Source organism: Culex pipiens, chromosome 3, assembly GCF_016801865.2.
Source record: "Culex pipiens pallens isolate TS chromosome 3, TS_CPP_V2, whole genome shotgun sequence".
Lineage (NCBI taxonomy): Eukaryota > Metazoa > Arthropoda > Insecta > Diptera > Culicidae > Culex > Culex pipiens.
Window position 1 is genome coordinate 135855127 of NC_068939.1, and position 24790 is coordinate 135879916.

Here is a 24790-nt window from a genome sequence, read left to right on the forward strand (position 1 = left end):
AAGTGCCATCAGTTGAAATTAATTTTGAATGCATTCCCCTGCGCTTAGAATCATTTTCAGCATGTTTCGGTTGATTTAAAAATCATTTGAATTTTTGAAAATTTTCGATGTTTGTTATCGCAAAAAGTTTTTTTTCGCTAAAATTTTGGTTTTCGTCAAATTTTACATTTTTTGAAAACTAATGATTGCAAAACAACTGAACTAGTGTAAAATGCATTTTAAAACACCTTTTCCGTGTAAATGTTGAACATATGGCTTGTTATTTCAATATTTTATTTTTTTTATTTTTTTACCCCCCCCCTCGAACCCGGCCCGAGCCGAGGGACAAAAACTTTGAAAAATATTTGCATCGGCCTAACTCACTTCCAAAAATATTTGATGAAATTTTTCACAAAATTGACTCTTTTTAATCTCATTTAAACGTGTGGAATTCGGATACAGTAGTTGTTCGGTAACTGGGCTGAGAACGTAGCCCAGTCATCGAATGCTGTTCGCTAACTGGGCTGAACGAAAAATAACGAGGGGACTACCGATGCATAATATTTATTTGATGAAATATAAAAATAAAAGTTACTCAAATTTGTTTACAATGATTACTTTTCATATTTCTTTAATTGTGACTTGAAATTACATAAAAGTTTGAAAAAGTTTTTTTATTTGTTGACCATGATTTTTGCATCCATTAACTCCTCGGTGATTTCGGTTTGTTTTGGTTTTTTGACGTTTGTCTGCTTTTTAACTGGGCTACGGCCCAGTTATCGAGCGCCCAGTTAAAAAGCAGCCCAGTTAAACAACGCCCAGTTATCGAACAACTACTGTACAAAATCTTATTTTTTTAACATTAAATTTAAGTTCTGTGACCACATTTTAGTCAAATTTTAATAGTTGATTGCCTATTAAACAGCAAATTGCATTTTTCAATATTTCATCGCCGCCATTTTGGATTTAAAATTTTCGAATCACCTTAACGACTATTTTACAAAAGAAAAATTGTACTGCCCAATGAAAATTTCAATAATTTAATTCAGCGAACTATTTTTTTTGTATCATTTTTTAGGTTTTTTTTCATCATTTTTGAGGTAAAGACTCCGATATTGTCCCCATCGAGTCACCGGTCATATCAAATTGATTCCAATCACGCGCGTGCGCTCATGAAGCGGTTGTATTTTGACGTATTCACCCGCGACAGAAAGGGCCAATCACATGAAAAAAACAAAACAACAACAAACAGCACACTACGATGCATTTCGTCACATTGTAAACCGCGCTTGCACGTGGTCTTGCTTTTGTTTTTATTCTTCTCCGTTTCACACACTCGATTCCCTACACATGCGACGAAGGAACGTGTCAAAAGAAAAAGTCCAATCAAATTCGAATATCTGTGCTGTGATGTGATGTGTGCGCGCGTTCTTCAGGTCGTCGTCGTTCATTTTGTGTCCAGGCTTTTAATTCAACCTGATAGTTCAATAAGGTGCAATAGAGTTGTGTGATAACAACGAGAGCGCAGTCTGGTCGCTGCACTGCTAGCGGAGTGTGGATTGATGTATGTAAGTCGTTTGATTTAGTGATTCCATCAATTAGACTTCTAGTGCTAGTTTGAAATTTATGTTCAATTCATGTGTTATATTTGTTTAAAAAAGTTAATATCAAATTGTTCGAATTATCATGTTCAAGATTTGAGGCATCTTAAAGAATTGAATGATTTGAATTAAGATTGTTTTTAAATCTACATTATCTTATCAAATAACTATGAAGAGTGCAGTATGGTTATTGTCGATTGCTCTCACGTTATCACCTTCATTTTTACCATAATTCTCACTTTGTCCTGCTACCAAGTCGTACAAATACCTGCGCTGTGTAACAGCAGCAAGCAACGCTAGCAAGTAGGTATTTAAAACAATATCTGCTTACAGCAATCGACCTCATTCCCCAAAAATACAACTCAAAACAGTCGCGGTCCGCAAAGATGCAGCAATGGCAGAAAATTTCGCTTATGCTGTGCACGTTCGGCTTCCTGAAGGAGATTCGACCCAGCGAACCGTTCATCGTGGACTACCTGGTCGGGCCATGGCGCAACCTGACCATGGATGAGGTTTGTCGAACATTTAATAACTATTTTGGGTTGAACTCTACCTGTTTGATGTTCGTTCCAGGTCATCCAGGAGGCGTTTCCGATCGGAACGTACTCGTACCTGGCCCAGCTGGCCGTCATCTTTCTGATTACGGACCTGCTGCGGTACAAGCCGTTGATCGTGGTTAACGGGCTGGCCGGGATCGTCATCTGGAGTATGCTCGCGTGGACGACGTCGCTGCAGTCGCTCAAGATCTTGGAGGTGTTTTACGGGACGTACTGCGCGGCGGAGGTGGCTTATTACAGCTACATCTACGCCAAGGTAGACCGAGAGCACTACCAAAAGGTAACGTCGCAAACGCGAGCCGCCATCTACAGTGGGAAGTTCTTCGCGGGTGTGTTGGCTCAAGCGTTGTACTACTTCAAAGTGATGGACTACAAGCAGCTGAACTATTTGTCGGTGGCGGCCCAGATAAGCGCGACGGTTTGGGCGTTGATGTTGCCACCTGTCCAGACGAGCATGTACTTTCACCGTGCCGCGATTGGGCGTGCGGACGTCGGAGAACCAACCGATGAGCAGTCCTTTGAGAATGACTTGGCCAGCGATAAAAACTCCGTCGCGAGTTCTTCCTCCAAGAGGAAGGTCATCTCGGCGTTCGTTCTGATCTGGGTCCACTTCAAGTCGTCGTTCACCAACCTGACCGTGCTGCAATGGAGCATTTGGTACGCCCTAGCTATGGCCGGTTACATCCAAGTGCTCGCGTACATTCAGTTCCTTTGGAGCAACGTCGACCCCGCCCAACCAGCCGTCTGGAACGGAGCCGTAGAGGCCGTGGTCACGCTGCTAGGTGCCATCGTGTCCCTGCTCGCCGGATACATCCACAACGGATTCCTGCGACCGCGGAGCAGTCTCTTCGCGCTGTCAATCCTATCGCTTGGCCAGAGTGCCGCCATTCTCCTCGCAACGACGACCTCCAGCCTCGCCGTGTGCTATCTGGGTTACGTCACGTTCGGAGTGCTGTACGCATTCACCATTACGGTCGTCAGCGCCGAGATCGCTAAGAACATCTCCGACGACAGTTTCGGCCTCGTTTTTGGCTTCAACACGCTCGTTGCCCTGTCGCTGCAGACGCTGCTGACGTACGCCGTGACCGACTCCGACGGATGGTTCGCGCTGGACATCTTCGGCCAATTTACCGTCTATGGGTACTACTTTGTTGTGCTCAGCGTTATCTACGCGGTCTTCCTGCTCGGAGAGATTGCCAGCAGTGTCTGCCGAAGGAAAGATTAGCACCAAATGATACTCCATTTAGCTGAGTAATGTCTTTTATTTGCCTTGTTTTAGCCATATGTACATCAATCATCGTTGCGATTTACTTAAGCTGTAACATTTAGTACAAAGTAGACTGATTTTTGAAATATATCTCTAGACTGAACGTTGAGTTTTACTCGTGTAGGAAAATATGTCAAAATTGCCATTCGTTGAACTTTGTTAAAATCATTAACATAACAAAAATAAATTACACCTCTTTGTACAACCTCGTCGAGGGTAGGCGGCCCAGGTTCCCTCCCTGGACGGCCGCCGCCACCACACTGGACGAGGCCATTATGCCGACCGGAGTAGGGGGAACCGACGTTGGTGGCGTGCCAATGCTTGCGACCGTCAGGGACGTTGCGGCCGAACAGATCGACGTGATCCACTTGTTGCTGTTGCTGGGGGCGCTGCTCACGATGGTGTTGTTTCCGCCACCGCTACTGCTGCCTCCGGGGTTGATCATCTGCGCATTTGTTGGAGCGAGAGAAGGGATGGGGAAGAGTGGGTGGCTTGTTATTTGGATGGAGATCGTGTTTTATGAATCAAGATGGGGGATCAAACATGGAATTACGCAGTTTTACAAAAATATACATAGGTGGATTTAAAATTTAAAAGCAGATATCAAAGTTTTTAAGGAGATACAAAAAATACCGTCAAAAGAATGATTTTATTTTACTTACTTGGCGGTTTAAAAAACACGCAAAATTTTAAAAAAAACGTTACTTAATCCACCCTAGGGTGGTTGGTGCCTTCCTCACATTTAAAGGGTGCTGTCCAAAAAAGACACAAAAGGGCGGTGTTTTTCAGTGTTTTATCAATTTGACTTATTATTCATACCACTAGATTGGGTAGTCAGAGCTTCATATTGCAGGGCACTTAGGTGCTTACAACTTATGATTGGGTAGTCAGATCTCCAATCTAATTCGTGCCCGTTGAAAAGGTATTTTGATTACCTATCCAACGACAGGTCGCATGAGAGATCCGGACAACGTTTTCATCAAAATATCTGAGATCCGGCCTCCAAAAAGTGCATAAATAACACTTAAGTGCTTATAACTTTTGATAGGGTTGTCAGATCTTCAATTTCTTGGACGCATTGGACAGGTCTTTTGATTACCTATCCAACGACAGGTCGCATGAGAGATCCGGACAACGTTTTCATCAAAATATCTGAGATCCGGCCTCCAAAAAGTGCATAAATAACACTTAAGTGCTTATAACTTTTGATAGGGTTGTCAGATCTTCAATTTCTTGGACGCATTGGACAGGTCTTTTGATGACCTATCCAACGACAATTCGCATGAGAGATCCGGACAACGTTTTCATCAAAATATCTGAGATCCGGCCTCCAAAAAGTGCATAAATAACACTTAAGTGCTTATAACTTTTGATAGGGTTGTCAGATCTTCAATGTCTTGGACGCGTTAGAAAGGTCTTTCAAATACCTTTCTAAAAATGTATAGCATGACGGGGTTTCTTACAAAAACCACCCTTTTTACAATCTTCCGGACTTTAGTCAAAATCGTTTTTTTAGCATAACTTTTGAAGTACTTAACTAAACTTCATAATTTTCAATAGGGACTTATGGGACCCCAAGACGGATCGAATGAGACCAAAACGGTCCAAATCGGTTTAGCCAGTCTCAAGATAATCGAGTGCATATTTTTTGGTGCACAGACCCACATCCCTACACACACACACAGACATTTGCTCAGAATTTGATTCTGAGTCGATATGTATACGTGAAGGTGGGTCTAGGAGGTCAAATTAAGAAGTTCGTTTTTCGAGTGATTTTATAGCCTTTCCTCAGTAAAGTGAGGAAGGCAAAACTCGGTATTGCGACTGGAACGCGGCGGAGGGGGACGCAACGGGCAAGGTGGTTGAACCAAGTGGAGGAAGACCTGAATCGAATAGCAACACTTTTCAAAATAAATGCTGAAAAGTTCTATGGGTGCTGAAAAGTGCTTCGAATTTTTTTTTTATTTAAACGATTTATTGACAAAATACATGAAAATTTGACTTAAAATTTCACTCAATGGGTGTTTTTTGGAATTGCAAAAAATGTTGTATGGAACTCGTTGCAAAACTTGATTTTTTCAGCACTCTTCGTAATTATCCAACTCGGTGAATCTCTTTAACTACTTTAAAGTGATTTAGAATTTTTAAATCCAAAATGGCGGCCAAAATGGCGGTGATACTTTTTGCATTTTATTTTTTATAGGCAATCAACAACTCAAATTTGACTAAAATGGGGTCGTAGAACTCAAATTTTATGTTAAAAACAAGAAAATAAAAAAATACTACATTTTTTTTTTGTTTGTAATTCGATTATTCCGAGTTCCATACAAACCTTCGGATAATCGAAACTTCGGATAATTGAGGCTTCAGATAATCGAGTCTATACTGTAACTGGAATTTTGTTTTTGTTCATGATTCGATTATCCGAAGACCCATACAACCTTTTGATAATAGAGTCTGGACTGTATTTCTAAAATTCGGAAGCATTAAAATTCTGGAATTAAATTCTTAAATACTTAAATTCTGAAATTCTTAAATTCTGAAATACAGTACTTTTTAAGTAACTGGGCTGAATGCTGCTCGCTAACTGGGCTGAACGAAGAATTAAGAGGGGACCACCGATGCATAATATTTTCCTGAAGAAATACAATAATAAAACTTACTAAAATTAATTTACAATGCTTTCTTTTCATATTTCTTTAATTGTGACTTGAAATTAAATAAATGTTTGAAAAAAGTTTTTGTATTTATTGAAAATGATTTTTTTTTGCCTCCATTAACCCCTCGGTCATTTCGGATTGTTTTGGTTTTTTGACGTTTGTCTGCTTTTTAATTGGGCTACGGCCCAGTTATCGAACGCCCAGTTAAAAAGCAGCCCAGTTAAACAGCGCCCAGTTAAACAGCGCCCAGTTACCGAACAACTACTGTACTTAAATCCTTTAATACTTAAATTATTCAATTTATAAAATCTTAAATACCAAAATTATTCAATTTAAAAAAATTCCATTGTTAGGTTCTAAAATTTCGCCAGTAAATCAGACATTTTTGATGTCATATGTTAGATTAATTTTGGATTTTTCAAAATCTGTGATTAATTTTTTTTTTATTATGGAATTAACAAAATTCAATTGTATCAGTATTGAATATTAAAATTTTTAATGTTGCAAATTTAAGTTTTTTTAATTTTCAAATTCTTAACTTATGAATTTTAAATTTTGAATATCTGAAATTTTTATTTTGAAGTTTTTTTTTATATTTTGAGTAAAGAATTATAAAACTTTGGAGATTTTTGATATCAGAATTTCAACCGTTTTGGATTTCTTAACTTTAAATTCTTTGAATTTTTAAAATAAAGATTTTTTGAATTTTCAGGGTGGCCACTCAAATAAAATTATCGATTTCCAGACTTTTTCCCGACTTTTCCAGAACCTCAAAAAATATGATTTGAAAAAGAGAACATCTACCACTAAACATAGTTTCTAAATAAAAAAAAAAATATCAACTGCCTTAGTAAAAACAGAAACTTAACAACAATGGAAGCCCTAATAATTTCGACAAAAGGAGAATCAAAAACAATTAAAAAAAAACTCAAATTATATAAGATGTTCTGGTTCATTTTTAGCATGATTGACAAACATTTCATTAGTTATTTGGTTTCAACAGGAAAAGAAAAGAGAATGTAAAAAAATAAAAAAATTACTTACTTTATAATTTCACCATTATTTTTTCATGCGTGATATATGTTTATCAAGTCGTTTTTTAATTTGTGTATTTAATGTTAAATTATAATAAACAATGTTGATTTATTGAGTTGTCAGTTTTTCGTGTTTTATATTTTTTTTAATCAAAAATCCAGTTTTATAAGTACTTTATTTCTAACATTATTTAACATTTTTGAAGAAACTAATTCTTAAACACATTTTTAAATACTTAAATTTAAAAACATCTTGCATTTTTTCGATCATTTTTTGATATTTTCAAAAACAAAAAAAAAGTTTAATTGGTTTTTATTGAACACGAACAACGAAAGGATTGAAACTAAATAATGCATCAATAAGTTTGTTTTTTTTTAAATAACAGGCATTTTTAGGACAAAAAATGAAAAATTTCTAACGATTTTATTGAAAAAAAGTTTCCAATCAGTTGATTCAAAATTCAAATCAACAAATAAAATCAAATATAGTGAAAAGAACCTTAAATTTGTTGTTAAGTGCTCCAAACAAATTGGGTCTCTTTGAATTGAAACTTAACAAACTATTTCAAAATTATTCAAAAAATAGAAAGAATTTTGCAATGAATATGCTTTGAATTCCAAACTTTTCTCGACTTTTTGGCAAACAAGCACAAATTCCCGACTTTTTCCCGATTTTTTTTGTTGCGGATTTTGACAAATTCCAGACTTATTACCGACTTTCCCGATTTTCCGACTTGAGTGGCCACCCTGAATTTTCTATTTGAATATTTTGAATAAAGAATTTTTAAACTTTGGAAATTTCCAAAATCAGAATTTTAACAAATTTAACCTTGAATTTCTTGGATTTTCCATGGTTTTTTTTTTATTTTTTTAAATATATTTTCAATTTTTTTTTAATTTTAAATTGAAATAAAATAGTATCTAAATTTATTTTTTCTTTAATTATTATTTTATTGATTTTTTATGTAACTTCTTCGAACTAAAATTAAAAATGATAAAAGTCAGAATCGCCCAAAAAATACATTGAATGTTGAAGGAAAAGTGTCCTTAGGCAAACTATTGTCAAGTTGTTAGAAAAGTGATCCATGAATCCGAATATGTGGGATGACTGTACCTTCGATGTTTAAAAATAAATTTCTTGTTTCCAAAAATTGGTTGAAAATTGATTTTTGGCGTTTTTTCAGATTAAAGGCCGGGTTGGGTTGTAGAGGGTTTAAGTAAAGGGCAACTATCTTTCTCAAACGAAAAAAAGTAAAACTATGTTCAATGATACTTCATAAGTTCATATATTGTTGTTTGCAACTTAAAAAGAATTTCCCCATTACTGGGGAAGCTCGCTCTAACTACGCTCTACTGTTAATAATATACAAAATCAATTTATAGTGTTGAAACTGAACAATTATCGCTACAAAGAGGAAAACGGAAAGAAATAAAATGACAGTTAGCAAACCATTGTGCAAAAAAGTTTTAAAAACAATTTCAATTTACCAAACGTTGGAAGGTTTGTCCTTTGCCAAGTTGAGCTCCGCCCCGGGCGGATGTAATAATCAGCTGTTGCTGCTGCTGCTGCTGTTGCGAGTGTTGCTGCGCCGGCTGGATCGTCAGCCCGGACCGTCCGTTGAGGTTCAACGTTTGCACGGTGGTAATCTTGGGCGTCGTGATCTGCTGCGCCGCCATCAATTTGCTGTTGAGCATGTTCTGCTGCGGCTTGTTGGCTATGGCCGTACTCGGCAGGTTGAACTGACTCTGGGTGCACTGATTCATGTGGGTGGCCCAGTGCTGCTGTTGGCACGGGTAGTCGCAGTACGAGGTGTTCCAACAGCAGTAAAAGAGGGCCTCTTTGCCGCAGTTGACGCACCACTGTTTCTTCTTGGCTTCTTCAACGGAACGGATGCGTTCCATGTCGCACTGCTTGCGGATCTCGTTGATGAGGCGTGTCTTCTCCAGGTCCATGTTCTTGCGCATCTCGCACAGCACCAGGTCCGAGTTGTGCTTGAGCTTGGAGATTTCCTGCTGGTGGCAGTGCTTAAGCTTTTCGATTTCCAGCTCGAGCACCTTAACCTTGGCTTCCAGGGCGCCACTGTTGTTGGACAGGTCGGCCAGCGTGTCCTCGATGACGGAGCGGAAAAAGTCGGCCATCTGGAAATTGACATACGAGGTTAGAAACGTGTTTATACGCCTCATGACATTGCTGTAACTCACCTTGTAGGAATTGTTGATCAAAATCTTCGAAACGGGTCCCGCCCCCGACGGGTAGACGCAGTCCCCTTCGGAGCGGAGCGCTCCGCTTGGGCGTGACTGCAGCTTCGGTGGTGTGGACACGATCGTTTCGGTGACGGCAACGGCCAGACTGGGCGTAATGAAGCCCGCCATCATGTGTTGACTATCGTCGGGTGTGGTGGGCGTAGGATTTGACGTTCCTGCCGCCGCCGTCGTCGACGACGAAGGCCCGGCAGTGGCCGAGGTGGACGCGGTGGCGCCATCCGAAGAGGTTGTATCACAGTTGGGCGTCTGCTGGGCGGGTGGCCGCGTTGAAGGAGATTGAGAGTTGGCCGCTCCACCGCCGTTTGCCGTTACAGGGTGGTGATCGCTGGCCGTGGGAAGCGGACTTGGAATGTGAACCATGTGCATCATGTTGTTACCATTTCGAGCCGGTCCCGACGTCGATGACGACGGCATGCTTCCTCCGGGGTTGGTTCGGTTGAGCGAAATCGTGGCGATCGTTGATTGCTGCGGCTGATTCGTGGGGAACGAGCGACGCATCTTTTGCTGGGCAGCAACGCCGGCTGGCAGCACCTTGGGCATGACCTTTGCCATGAGTCCTTTGGGCTTATCGACGGGCGTAAGAATCACCGGTTGACCAGAACGGGCGGTAATTTGGGTGGTCGTCATTCGGGTGATATCTTTCACCATGATTCGATTGCCGGTGCGGATCACAACTTGGTTCGGGTTCAAGGTCTGGTGGGACGTCCCGCTTGCGCTGGGAATGACCTGGGGCTCCGTTTCGTCGTCAGACAGCGGTTCCAGCTTGATCGGAAGCAACTGCTGAGGGGCGCTTTCGGTAGTGCTCACGGGGACGATGCTGGTTGTCGCCTCTTTTTGGGATGGTTCAGCAGTGACGACCTTCTCCGCGGGGGTTGCTTCACCGACTGCCTTTTCAACAACAGGTTCTTCGTCGACTATTTCCGTTTTGATCTCTGTTGGGGCCATCGGAACAGGTGCTACGCTTGCGGGCTTTTCTGTTACGGTAGGTGTCTTCTCTGCCTCTTTGCTAGCCGCCGGTTCGCTCGTAGGTTCGGGTTGTTTCGCAGCTTCAGGTACCGACTCTTCTGGTTGCTTCGGCGTGACATCGGCTGGTGCTGGCGGCACATCTTCCTTCACTTCAGCAGGTTCCTCCGACGACTTGGAGTTAATTTTTTGTTTCTTGCCAGCCGGCACCGTCTTCCAGCTGTCCGATTTACGCTGAATCACCACCGATTCAACTTTGTCCTGCTTCGGTTCCGGGAGGGGACTTTCGCTTTGGCGCTTTCTGCTGCTGTTGGCGTAGCAGCGTGGCCCGTTCGGTTCCGGCGTAGCGGCACCACTCCTATCGTCCTCCTTCGTCTTGTTCAGCACGGTGGACGTTGCCCGACTGCTGCGTCTTCGGTTATCCCATGAAGCCTTTTCCGCAGAATCCTTGGGTTTAGGTTCGTCGAAACTGCCGGATCGTTTGCGCTTTCGCGTGGTTCGCGTGGCCGGATTTTCGCTGGGTTCGGGCGTTGAAACCGAGTTACGAACTTCTTCCTTGATGCCGCTGGTGTCCTCGGACTTGGGAGTTCCCGTGGATTTTTCCGTGCACTTCCGCTTCGGACTCGACGTTTCGTTGGCGACTTTTTCCGCTTTTGGCGTTGATGTCGACGGAGGGCTTTCCGATAGGGGCGATATCGATAGGAAGTTATCGGCCGTTTTGATGATTCGCAGCATAAGCTTAGTCTTCTGGGAGTCTTCGTTCTCGCTGATTCGCTTCAACACCCCGGGAATCATCGCTTCCAGATGTTGCTCCAGCCGATTGGCTTCAACCTGCGTCCGGAACTCGGCGTAGCGAAACTGGCCATATTTGCGCTTCAGCTTGCCAATGTAAGTCTCGGCTTCGCGCATGCATTCGGCCATGTTCGTACGGCGTTGCATCTTTGTGTTGGGATCCTTTTCGCAAAACAGCAGACACTCCTTAATTGGGACCCAGGCGCGGTCGTGATCCCCGAAGAAGCGCACGTCCACCAACTGGTTGCTGTTGACGGACATCAGTTTGGCCGGCCAAAAGGGAAAACCCTTGAGCTTGGCCCAAACCAGCAGGTGCGGCTTGGTGCACACCTCGGTGAACCACAACTTGCACGTGTTGGCATTGAAGTAGCACTCGTTGCACGCCTCGATCTCGTTGATTTCCTGCTTGCAGACCTTCACCACGGCCTTCGCAATCGGGAGCAGCTTGTTATTGTCTGGAAATGGACGCGTAAAATTAATCACAAACTCAACGACGGCCTCACGGCCAACCGAACTCACTGGGATAGATAGAGGCGTTGTGCAGCATCCAGCTTACGTCCGCCATGAACTCGTCGGTCGTGCGGTACTTTCGCTCTGCGACGCTCTTCTGTACCATCTCCAGATCCATGTGGTTCGTCACGTACTCGTCGTAATGCGGAAATTGCTGCTTTTCCAGCGGGTTAAAAAGATTGCTCTGAAAAAGAAAACGATCACCTGTAAACTCAAACAAGAAAATCAACACCGCGAACTACTCACCCCCTTGAGCATCTGCATCCGCTTCAGCGCAAACTTGAGCGACACGGTGAGGCTGTCAATTTTGAGTCGGTCCTTGGCCGGCTCGTCACTCGCCGGCTGCAGCTTGATGCACTCCGGGCAGTTCCACTTCTTCTCGACGATGAAAAACGCCGGGTTGAGCTTCAGGCAGACCGGGTGGAAGCACCGGATACATCCGGCGCACGTTTCCAGCCCCGGCTCGGACGTTTTGCAGCGCCAGCAAAATTTGTCATACCCAGCCCTTGGCGCAGCCGGCACCAACGATGCAGGACCCGCCGCCGCGACCTTCTCCTCCTTTGGCGCATCACCACCCGTCGTCTCGTCCCCATCCGGTGCAGCGGCTTCATTGTCCGACCCATCCGACCCGTCGCTGTGCTGGTGAATGCTACTTAGAAATTTGCGCTGCTTCAACGAAAACTCCACGTTCGCCGAACGCATTCCGGTTCGCTTGGTTCCGAGCGACGGACTTCCCTTGCTGTCGTCCAGATCTTCCTCGTCCCGACCCGACAGCGAGTACCGCTTGAGCGAGGTCGGCGTTACACTGCCACAGCTACGGCTGTCCTCGCCCTCGCAGCGCGATCGGTGCCGCTTCCGGAGCTTGTCCGCCGACGAGGAATCCTGCATAAACTCGGACAAGATTTTCGAGTTGCTCTGGGAAGCCTTGAGGCAACGCATTTCGCGGGACATTTTCACGCTGCTCGCGTTGATGCTGTCGTTCTCGACGTCAACGTCCATCGTCGTAGAGCTTTCCATTTGCTCCAGAGTCGGTTCTTCCGATATTTCCGATTTACATGGTGTCGAAGTGCTCGTCGTCGACAACGTGGTCAGCGTCAGGTTGCTGGATGTCAACGAAACGGTGCTGCTTACGGACGTGACCGGTTCCGGCTCCTTCTTGTCCGGGGTTTTGCCAGCACCAGTTGGCGATGTGAGCGTGGCACTCGGAGGGGAAGCTACCGGCGGAATGGGGCGCAAGCCTTGGACGCCCCTGGCCAGTGCCAACGTGGTCGGCGAGAGATTGCTTCGCGAAGCTACCGGTGTCGATGGAGCTGGAACCACTTGCGGTCCGCTGGGGGGCATTTTGGGCAGCATCTTGACCAGCACGATCTTGTTTTGGGCGGTTTTCAGCTGTAACGTTGGCTGCTGAGCCAAGTTGATGCTCAATTTTGGTGGCGAAGGCTTATTGTCTGTTTTATCTGAAACGAAGTTAGATTTTTTAGCACTTTTCTGCAGCTGGTCAGCAGCGATGGCCGCCGGAGGTTTCTTGATGAAGAACGTTTTAATCGTGTCACGCTTAGTGTTAGTTGCCGTCGCCGGTTGCCCATCCTTATTGATTACGATTAGTGACGAAGAGGTGCTTTTCCCGGAGGAGGATCGATTACCTGACGGCGGAGATTGTAGTGATGGTGGTGGAGGTCCGGTGATGATGGACTTTGTATAGCCAAGCCCTTTTCCACTTTCATCCTTGGTTAGTCGTATCTTGACGATGTCTTGACTCTGCTGTTGTTGCTGCTGACCGGCCAACATGGTTTTGACGGGCGAAATCTTGTAGGTGTTCCGACTGTCGATCATCGAACCGGAGTTCGAGTTTGGTGGAGAACTCGGTAAAGCTGCTTGCGGTGCCGGTTTGGCCACGTCGTTTACTGAATTGTTGGCAGACATGTCTGTTTAGGGAAAATGAACGATAAATGTATGTACTTAAATAGCTTAGAAAACCTATTATGTCTCGGGTTTCCATTAAATTAACTAAAGAATGTCGCTTGGCTTTGAAAAAAAAAACTGTTTGCTAGTATCAAAAAACACCACGAACTTCTTTTGCGTTATAACGAGTACAATACATCAAAAAGGCCATGTAACTTTTTTAACAGTAAATCGAGATGCTTAACTTGAGAGAGTGTGCGTGCACCATACAGTTATCTAAGCCCGATCTCACGCACACTAGCGCACCATTAGTTTTGCTGGTCGATACAAAATTTAACCTGGTCAAAGCAGTGTTGAGTTATCGTGGCACCCGTGTTTGAAACTGTTTATACTAATAGGATTTAACTCGGCAATGATTCAACCAAATTATTATTATTATTATTGACACTTTACCATAATTTGGCATTCGTGTCAATGCAACCAAATGTTTTCAATTTTTTTTTTGTTAATAATTGAAAATGAATATTTTAATACCAACCCTTAAATTTTTAGCCAATTTACATGTATGTAACCACTTATTGAAAAAAAACCCATAAATTTTTAACACAGAGCGGATTCGTTAATAAGAATTTCACTACTTGAAAAAAATGCTCACGCAGAAAAATAAGGCATATTTGAATCAACAAAACGTTTTGTTGATTTGAAAATCATATTTTTAGTTGAATCAACGCTAAACGTCAAAGCAGCTTTTTCAAAACAACAAAAGACTTTTGCGGAATCGAGAAAATCAAGGTTTGTTTCAACGCAAAATCGGCGTTGATTATATTCAACAAAAATTTTGTTGATTCAAACCTCGTACAGGCTGATTCTACAAAACTTTTTTCTGCGTGCTCTAATTCGAACAAGTTGTCTGACTAGAGGTTACACATTTCGTGCTTGCCATTTCATTAGGGCACATAACTTTTTTAGACAAGAGTGTGTCCCTTTCACACCTTATGTAAACTGTCATTTGAGTGAAAGGGATACACAATTGTTTACAAAAGTTATGTGCCTTTTTGAAATGTTAGGCTCCGTTTGACCCCTTCCCAAGTAACATTTGAGGCTTTATCAAAGCTGCCACAACCGCTATAAAACATCCAAAATCAACATTTAAACTACTTAGTCGTAAAAGCCTCCCCAGAACCCTGATAAACCTCTCTTAAAACCCAAAAGGACCTCCGCAAAAGGTTGTCACGGCCTATTTATAAAAACTACAGAGCAGTTTAAGGCTTTACAATTGAATCCTAACAACCTCCTCAAAGCCTTAATAAAACCTTTATCAAAACCCAGTCAGGAGTTACGGAAAATGACATTTCATACGTTTACAAACGTCTATGCCAGACAGCTTCCCAAGTAACATTTTTAAACCAACTAGCCACCACCAAGTTTTACTGAGGTTTTATTGTAGCATCATGATTGCTTAGTAGTTTTATTTGGGCATTCACCGCACCCAACAAGCAAGAGCCAATCAATAGGTTCTAACAGGGTTTTATGCCTCGGACATAAAACCGGGTGGAAATCAAAGCCGACTGGCTTTCAATAAGGTTTTATGAAAGTTTTAATAGAGGCTTAAAAACCAGATGGCAATGCCCTGCCAAATGGTTTTATCGCATGCTTTGTTAAAACCTAGGGTGTTGTAGCTGTCAAGTGCCATTAGGCATGTAAAAAGCTCACTTAAAACCATAAGCTCCTAAAAGAGCATTTATCGCGGCCAAATAGCAGTGCATAAATATGGCGCTAAACGCGTGCTCTGATTGAATATGATTGATCGCGATCTTTATTGAAAAAATAGAAAACTGAAAAATTTGATTTAAATTTGATGAAAACACACATTTATGCTGAATTTCTGGTATGATTAATATAGTGATAGATTTATCAAGGTTCTGGGGAGTTTGTTACGACTTAGGGGTTTAAATGTTGGTTTTGGCTGATAGGTTTTATAGCGGTTGTGACAGCTTTGATAAAGCCTAAAATGTTACTTGGGTTTTATTCTGGCAAAAATAAGTCTTCGTCTTGCCAAATGTTATAATGGAGATGGCTTGCAAAAATGGCGATGATGAAATCTAGATCAAAATATGTATTGGAGGTAGTTAAAATAATTTGAACGATTATTTCTCGCAGGTGGTAGCTTAATTTGGGGGAGATAGTATAAAATAATTCTTTTGTCGTTACAATTTTTATAAAAAAAACTTTTTTTTTCATTTTTTTAAGTTATGTTCAACTTATTTTTGAACTCCGATGGTTATGTCAGAAATTCAGCATAAATTTGTGTTTTCATCAAATGTTTATCAAATTGCTATTGCTTTTTCTATTTCTTCAACCAAGATGACGGTCAAACACAGCGCCATATTTATGCATTGCTTTTTGACCGCATTTAATGCTTTTGCTTATGGTTTTAAGTAAGCTTTTTTGCATGCTTAACGGCACTTGACAGCTATAACACCCTTGGTTTCAAAGAAGCATGCAATAAAACCGTTTGGCATGGCGTTGCCATCGGGTTTTCAAAACTCTATTAAAACATTCATAAAACCTTAATGAAAGCCATTTGGCCATTATTAGCACCAGGTTTTATGTCTGTATTTGATCAGGTCAAGTTACGAAACAAAACTTGATAAAAGAGAATTATGTTTGACGTATTATTATATTCGAAGAATCAACATTATTGAACATAAACATTATGATTCTAACCAAACACATCTGCCCAAGCCAAAAACGCAGTCAAATTCGCGATTCGCAATGCGTGAGCTTTGCGCAAAATGGATTGTTGCGCCGCGCTGCTACTACTAGTCGCTCATGTGGCAAGGAAGACTATACCATCACAAGCCTCAACCCACGACGACCACACGCCGGGACAAATAATAAGAAGGAATCGCGCACAGAAACGCGAGAGGCGGTGGCGGCGCCGTACGGCGAATATTATTTTAAAAGAGACCACAGCAGGGCCTCTAAAAAAGTTCAAGATGGTATGTCAGAGACATAACCGAAAGACATAGGACCAAACAATTTGAATGTGTTTTTGGATTGCTAGTGAAATCTGAAATAAGATTATTTTATTTTGTTTCATAGATTTGTCGGCAAAATTGTCATAAATGTTCTCCCAAGGTGAACCTTCTATGAGGGCACCGGCAACTCCAGGTTAGGGCCACTACTGTCGAAATGTCAATTTTCATGTTCAGTATCAAAAACCATGAATTTTGATATCCATATTGCCACAACTCGTATGGTTCTGTAAAAAGTCCTCCGGGCCCCGGGGAAACCTGCTTTGAGATCCTGGTCACTCAAGGTTGTGGCCACTACTGTCGGAATGTCAATTTTTATGTACAGTATCTGACGAGTTGGCGTTTATTCGGGGAAAGGGAGTTAACACAGAGTGGGTGGTGTTTATATAAAAGATGCGCGTGGCAAAGCCTACTGCGCCTAAAGCTAAACTAAACTAATCACCAGGGCCGCACTTAGGGTTGACTTCCAACACCCCCTCTCAAACCTAAAGTGCTTCGAAGCTTCTCGGTCGAAACAGCTTCGGCCCTTGGTGAACACATCGGCGAGCTGGTCACTTGTCAGGAGGAACTGGCAACTTGGTGTGTTCTTCCTGGCCAGCTATCACGGATGTTGTTGTTGCGGATGCTATGAGGTTCATCCGCTTCCGGTCTTGTAGATCTCTTCGTAGTGTACTTGCTCTCCTCTTCACTTGCCACCGGAGAGTTGATGGCGGTTCCGATCGGTTCGCAGACAAAACCGAATGTTGTCCGTCCGCAACTCCTAGCAGTGGATCGACGGTCTCGTTCCGTTTGCGCTCCTTCAAGCTTTGAGATCTTCTTGAACAGCAACCGGAACTTGTACCGCTTTTGCCTGTTTTGCAGCGCCTTCAAGCCAACCAGCGATTTGTCCAGCTTTCGCACCTTACTCCCCCTCTCAAATCCTGGAGGCTTCCGTACTTCTGTCTGGTGCAGCTGTTTCACCGCTTCTGCCGGCAGGTCACGAGCGACGATTCGGGCGTTCTTTTCTTTGTGGTCGTACCCCGCACGTTGCGAGCACCCCGTCACGACGAGACGAGCTTTGTACCTGGCAGCGGTACCGTCTTCTTCCTTCTTGATCCTGAACACCCACTTGCAGCACAAAACTCGACGACCAGCAGTAGCCTCGACGAGATCCCACGTGCGGTTCTTCTCTAGCGACCGCAACTCGTCGTCGATAGCGCGCTTCCACAGCGGCCAGTCGTCGCGTTTCTGCAGCGCTTCATTGGTGTCGGTATTCTCGTCCACGTAGGCCTCGGCGTCCAATGCAACGGCGACGCAGACGTCGTGGTCCGGCCTTGCCGGCCGCTTCCGCTCCAACTCAAGTTCGGGGAACCCAGCCGGATGCTTCTTCACACGACCTCTTCTTTCTCCCGCAGCTTCCTCCAGTTCTGGTACTGCGTTTTCTTCAGGCACTTCTTCTTCTTCTTGCACTGTGTCATCTGGTTCCGATTCTTCACTGTCGAGTTGATCGTCCGTGCACACTTTATCTTCCGGCACTTCTTCTTGACTCTCCAACTCAGCCACCACGGCCGATCCACACATCTCGAGCTCTACGTCAAGTACGTACAAACTTCCGTTCCGCGTTGCAGTGCACTTGACATCTCCGTCCTTCGAGATGCGAGCATGATTCCGGCTAAACGAGACTTCTATTCCGCGCTCAGCCACCTTCTCCACAGAGAACAGGTTCGCGGTCAATCCAGGCACGTACAGGACGTCGTGAACCGTGCAGTTCAACGTCCTTTTTCCGACGCCGGCCTTCATTTTCACCTCTCCGACGAAGCGACTTTCGAGCGTCACTCCTGCTTCGGCCACGTTGACCACCTTCGGGGTTTCCATCTGACGCACATTCACCAGCAGATTTTGATCACCAACCATGTGCTCGGAAACAACACTGTCCAACACCCACCGGAACTTTCCGTCTGCTTCCTCATAGTTGGCTTCTTCCGCTTCTGGCACGAACGGCACGTCTTCCTTGGCACCGGCACTGCTTTCCGCCGCATGCGCCTTCCCCTTCTTCAGCTGCTGCACACTTCCGGCAGCCTGTTTCACCTTCTTCTTCCACGGGCAGTCCAACTTCGTGTGCCCCGGTTTCCCGCAGACGCGACACTTGAACGGAAACGTTCCGTTACTTCCGGCACGCGCTGCTTTCCGGTCCGACACTTCCTTCAGGGCTTCCCACATCAGCTTCGGCGATGACATTCCGCGGACGGCCTCCCGTTGCGGCTCGGCGATCGTTTTGAGCAGGAACAACTTGCACTTTTCGTCCTCTTCCTTCCGGGACTGGTGAAGTGCTTCCTTCCGCACCCGCTCCGCCACGCCTTCCTCCGCAACCTCCGGGTAAAACGATTCCTCCTTCAGCGTCCGCAGGATACAGTGATGGAGTTTCAGCGCCTTCAAATCCGCTTCCATCCGCAAACTCCAGCACGAGAAATTCGTCCCGTCGAACACGTGCGACACAAATTCGTACTCCATCGCACTGTTCTTTTCGCGTCTTACTCCCGAAAAACTTAACTCAAAAATCGAATCGCGAAAAATGGCGTCACCTTCCCGAACTCTGCGCACGTGGAAAAAACTTTTCCTTCCGATCGCGGTTACTATGGCAACGCGCCACGCGATTTGCTGGGCCACACAACCTGACGAGTTGGCGTTTATTCGGGGAAAGAGAGTTAACACAGAGTGGGTGGTGTTTATATAAAAGATGCGCGTGGCAAAGCCTACTGCGCCTAAAGCTAAACTAAACTAATCACCAGGGCCGCACTTAGGGTTGACTTCCAACAGTATCAAAAACCATGAATTTTGATACCAATATGCAACAACTCGTATGGTTCTGTAAAAAGTCCTCCGGGCCCCGGGGGAACCTGCTTTAAGGGCACCGGCCACTCCAGGTTGTGGCCACTACTGTCGAAATGGCCATTATTATGTTCAGTATAAAAAAAAATGAATTTTGATACCCATATTGCCAAAACTCGTATGTTTCTGTAAATGTCCCCCCAGGCCCCGGGGGAACCTTCTTTGAGGGCACCGGCCACTACTGTCGAAATGGCCATTATTATGTTCAGTATAAAAAACCATGAATTTTGATACCCATATTGCCACAACTCGTATGTTTCTGTAAATGTCCCCCCAGGCCCCGGGGGAACCTTCTTTGAGGGCACCGGCCACTCCAGGTTGTGGCCACTACTGTCGAAATGGCCATTATTATGTTCAGTATAAAAAAAACCATGAATTTTGATACCCATATTGCCACAACTCGTATGTTTCTGTAAATGTCCCCCCAGGCCCCGGGGGAACCTTCTTTGAGGGCACCGGCCACTCCAGGTTGTGGCCACTACTGTCAAAATGGCCATTATTATGTTCAGTATCAAAAACCATGAATTTTGATACCCATATTGCCACAACTCGTATGTTTCTGTAAATGTCCCCCCAGGCCCCGGGGGAACCTTCTTTGAGGGCACCGGCCAATCCAGGTTGTGGCCACTACTGTCGAAATGGCCATTATTATGTTCAGTATAAAAAACCATGAATTTTGATACCCATATTGCCACAACTCGTATGTTTCTGTAAATGTCCCCCCAGGCCCCGGGGGAACCTTCTTTGAGGGCACCGGCCACTCCAGGTTGTGGCCACTACTGCCGAAATGGCCATTATTATGTTCAGTATCAAAAACCATGAATTTTGATACCCATATTGCCACAACTCGTATGTTTCTGTAAATGTCCCCCCAGGCCCCGGGGGAACCTTCTTTGAGGGCACCGGCCACTCCAGGTTGTGGCCACTACTGTCGAAATGGCCATTATTATGTTCAGTATAAAAAACCATGAATTTTGATACCCATATTGCCACAACTCGTATGTTTCTGTAAATGTCCCCCCAGGCCCCGGGGGAACCTTCTTTGAGGGCACCGGCCACTCCAGGTTGTGGCCACTACTGTCAAAATGGCCATTATTATGTTCAGTATCAAAAACCATGAATTTTGATACCCATATTGCCACAACTCGTATGTTTCTGTAAATGTCCCCCCAGGCCCCGGGGGAACCTTCTTTGAGGGCATCGGCCACTCCTGGTTTTGGCCACAACTGTCGAATTGACCATTTTTCATGAGAACCGCCGCATCATAGCGACTTCCACGCCGTCCGCTTCGCTCGAATTTCCTCCTTCTGCTGCCGGTGGTTCTTCCTTCTGGTTGCTGGTCCTCTTCTTCTATTGGCCGCTGTTGCTGCTGCTCCGCGCCGGCCCGACGTGCACAGTTCGAGTGCTCGTTCCAAAGTGACTTGCTTTTGGGAAATTTTCTGCTTAAATAGCGGCACAGCCGGAGAACGGCACAAAAGAGGCGCGGTCTCGAATGCATACGCTCGCTCTGATTGGTCATCTGTCCGATTTGTACTGAAAAATTACTCATTTTGATTGCATGTTTTAAGTGCTTTAACTATGTTTAGTCAGAATATCTATGTAGTTAAACAATAGCTGAAGTCTTCCTCTTTCGATTGGTGGTCCAACCATCTGGATTGATTCACAGGGAAAAAAGATATAAGCGTTCAAAATGTCCCCTTTTTTAACGCTTAAAAGTGACGCTTTGGATCGAATTTCTGAACTGGCCCCCCAATATAGTAAGTAAAGACATAGTCCTATGTCAAAAGCAAAAGCCCACCAACACAAACACACACATGAACGGTGTGTGTGTGTGCGTGTGTTTGTGCGCGAGGGTAATGCAAATGAAAATAATGCACAAGTACGACGACTTGTGAGGAAATATTTTTCATGGAGAAGTTTTATTGCGATTGTAGGACTACGAATGTCGATTACTCATTACTAATTTAAGGCTTGTACATGTAATATTTTGGAATTGTTATAAATTTTAGTAATTTTGTAGGATCACTTAAATAGTAGGCCGGGCATTAGTTCACTGTCGTGTGCGCCGAGGGCGACATCTTGGCGGACGAACTGAGAACTAGAGGCGAAAAAAGGAACCTCAAATGCAAAATACTAACTAGAGCAGCGTTTAACCACGTCTACTAGATCTAGTAGCCTATGGGAGCGACTTACCCAAGCTGAAACTTAAGTTCCAAAGAGCGATTTCGCAGCTCCCAGCATAGGAAATGTCAAAACTCCGTGCCTACTGCGATTGGCAGTGCTCTGGGAGGGGAAGAAAAGCCTTGCGGAGTGTAGTTCCGGCGAATCTACCTCTAATTTTACCTTATTGTAGCAATGATTTAAGCGCAAATTAAACTACCCCGGCAATGGGCCGATGCTGTTGGAATGTACAGAACGCGTCGAGTTCTCCTCCAATCGCGGGCATAGTGGCAGTGCCCCCGAAAGCATAAAATGGAAACCGAGACATAACCAGGCGATGAAAAAGAGAGGAGGAAAAAAAGTATTAGCACATTCCGAAAACGTAATTCAGCCACTTACCTGCGTTTGCCCGGGGTCGAAAATATGTCCAAGCTGAAGCTCGCGTTTCGCACTACGTACTTCCGCCTAGTCCGGGGCCGGACATTGCCGCCCAAATCCACACCACGGGGCTAATAATTTTCTCGTCCAACACTCGTCGGTCGTCCTGCGCTGCCCGTTCCAACTTTCTCTGCGAATAATGTGTCTTTTTTCCACACACACGGCCCCTACTCACTTGCTCACGGCTTGCTTTGCTTTGTAATGTGTGAGCACTGCTCGCCAAGACCAAGAATAAACTGTGTGTACGACGACGACGACGATGGCTACAGAGTTATCTACGTGCGCATGTATTGCGTATACGTACACGAAAAAGATTGAGGTTAAATTTTGTACCCGCCAGCAAAACAAATGGTGTGCAAGTGTGCGTGAGAGCGGGCTTAGATAACTCTACTGCGATCGGGGAGCAAAGAGTACGTGAGTCTGTGTAAGGTACCGCGTGCCGGTGAGAGTGTGTGCGTGAGGCATCGACCGACTTTTGTGCCATGTTCCGTCGGTCGCACTTGTGTATCCCTCATCGCAGCAAGTTCTGGGCGATGTGTGTGAAGATGGCTTGCTTGGGTTTCCCGGCGGCCCGGAAGAATAACATCAGCAATAGCAGCAAGCAAATCGAGTGGTGTGGCAGCAGTGAGCTACTATCATCGAGTTTTGTCAGGTTGGTATTATTGGAGCAAGCCATGATTATTTTAAAATAGGTATTTAAATCTTTATTGATTTCCTTATGCATTGTTTTACATTTAGATTTATTCAATTAATTAGCAGCTAGTTCGCTGTTGATTGCGCTCCTTGTACCTATTGTATATGTTTTACTTCATAGTTTTTTGACAAAGAACTTTGTCCTAAGGTTTCCTAAGGTTTGTTTACGTGGTGTCAATCCAAAATTTTCGCGAAGCGAAAACGTTACGTGACGAATTCCCCTCTCGGCAAAGTTCCCCTCTATTTGGTGCACGCTGGTTGGATGAACGAACGTTTCCCAATCAGTCAATCGAGAGACGTGAGATTGATGTATCTAAAATCACCCCCTCTCCACCTCATAATTTTCGGATCTTCGACGAGCCAACAAAACTCGGCTTGGTCGGTCCCGAAAATTCATTCTATTGCTGGACGACGACGAGGACACATCAGAAGCAGATGGCCTGGTGGCCCGGTAGCAGACGGCCTGGAGGTCCGGGAGCAGATGGCTTGGAGGCAAGGACCAGCTAAGACATGCCGGTCGCGTGAGTCGATCATTGGAACTGGCCACCACCTGGAGTGGCCGGAGGCCCCGCGGATGTTCCGATGGGGGGACATTTGCCGGACCGTAAGAGTTGGGGCAATATGGGTATCAAACTTTATGGTTTTTGATACCGGACATGAAATTTGACATTTTGGCAGTAGTGGCCACAATCCGGAGTGGCCGAAGGCCCCGCGGATGTTCCGATGGGGGGACATTTGCCGGACCGTAAGAGTTGGGGCAATATGGGTATCAAACTTTATGGTTTTTGATACCGGACATGAAATTTGACATTTTGGCAGTAGTGGCCACAATCCGAAGTGGCCGAAGGCCCCGCGGATGTTCCGATGGGGGGACATTTGCCGGACCGTAAGAGTTGGGGCAATATGGGTATCAAACTTTATGGTTTTTGATACTGGACATGAAATTTGACATTTCGGCAGTAGTGGCCACAATCCGGAGTGGCCGGAGGCCCCGCGGATGTTCCGATGGGGGGACATTTGCCGGACCGTAAGAGTTGGGGCGATATGGGTATCAAACTTTATGGTTTTTGATACTTGACATAAAAAGTTGCATTTGGCCATTATCTGAAACTAAGCAGTTAAAATATATTGCTTATTAGGCAGGAAGTAATAAATAGATTACTGCGATGCACATTTTTTTGTGCCACTGCGAAAATCTGTTTCTGGAAATTTAAAATAACTATCTCGTAATCATTAAGAGCCCTGTAAGGGTAGTTTTTAATGTCTGCTGTTCAAATTTCCTTTACTGCCGCCAATTGCTTGCAACAGCCTTGCAAAAACATTTCCGCATCTTGGTAACTTTCGAGTGGTGAAGGAAAGTAAATTGATTTCACTTCGATTTCTATTTCAGCTCCACTTGCAATTTCCGTCCCCTTAGTTCGATAGGACGGTTATTATAAGGGGGGAATTTGGACCGGACATTCTAATCGAAAATTTCAACAATCATCTTGCAAAGTTCTTTGTCATACTGGTCATGTGTAACATAACCACCTGCACCTTTTTTCTACATTTTACCTCAATATATCCGTTCAAATGATTGTCCTTGGTATAGTCATGAAGCTTACAACGCATGTGTTGATCGTGATCTTGCATACAGGAATTGGAAACATAACAGGACAGTTGAAAATAAAATTATTTTCAGACGTTTTCGTAACAGAGCCAACCAGTTAATCAGAGATGCCAAAGTTAGTCATTCAGCAAAAATGTTTGACCCTTCCCTGTCAGCAAAAGCACTTTGGAACAATTTTAAAAAACTTGGCTACAAAGAGGAAATCAGCCCTTTAGACGATCAGTTCAATTCAGATTTAGTTAATAATTTTTTTATTGATAAAGTCAACAGCTACCCATCTGGAAATCTACAAGCAGCTCTTGCAAACTCACCCATTTATGATGACGATGATGATAAATTTAAGTTTAGAGCAGTTTCAGCCGATGAAGTTCATAAAGCCATATTAAAAATAAAATCTGATGCAATAGGTTATGATGGCATCCCACTTAAATTTGTTAAAATGTTCATTAATATA

At 44.1% G+C, this 24790-nt stretch overlaps 2 protein-coding genes across 3 annotated transcripts; one reads left to right on the forward strand and one right to left on the reverse strand.

Annotated features, from left to right (window-relative positions):
- The first annotated feature begins 1253 nt into the window (after positions 1-1253).
- Positions 1254-3507, forward strand: LOC120413757 (thiamine transporter 1-like). Its single transcript, XM_039574692.2, has 3 exons — positions 1254-1547; positions 1914-2092; positions 2154-3507. Exons 2-3 carry the CDS (start codon positions 1967-1969, stop codon positions 3360-3362), a joined length of 1335 nt encoding a protein of 444 aa, XP_039430626.1. The 5' UTR covers positions 1254-1547; positions 1914-1966; the 3' UTR covers positions 3363-3507.
- LOC120413756 (protein kinase C-binding protein 1-like) lies at positions 3388-22192 on the reverse strand. Of its 2 annotated transcripts, none has more exons than XM_039574690.2 (7): positions 21996-22192; positions 13272-13553; positions 11875-13085; positions 11638-11812; positions 9301-11573; positions 8587-9237; positions 3388-3849 (listed from the first exon to the last, which is right to left on the reverse strand). In XM_039574690.2, exons 2-7 carry the CDS (start codon positions 13549-13551, stop codon positions 3592-3594), a joined length of 4848 nt encoding a protein of 1615 aa, XP_039430624.1. In that variant the 5' UTR covers positions 13552-13553; positions 21996-22192; the 3' UTR covers positions 3388-3591. The 2 variants fall into 2 exon arrangements, with proteins under 2 accessions (XP_039430624.1, XP_039430625.1); XM_039574691.2 differs by lacking the exon at positions 3388-3849 and adding an exon at positions 8361-8503 and having other exon boundaries at positions 21996-22190.
- Positions 22193-24790: the final 2598 nt, after the last annotated feature.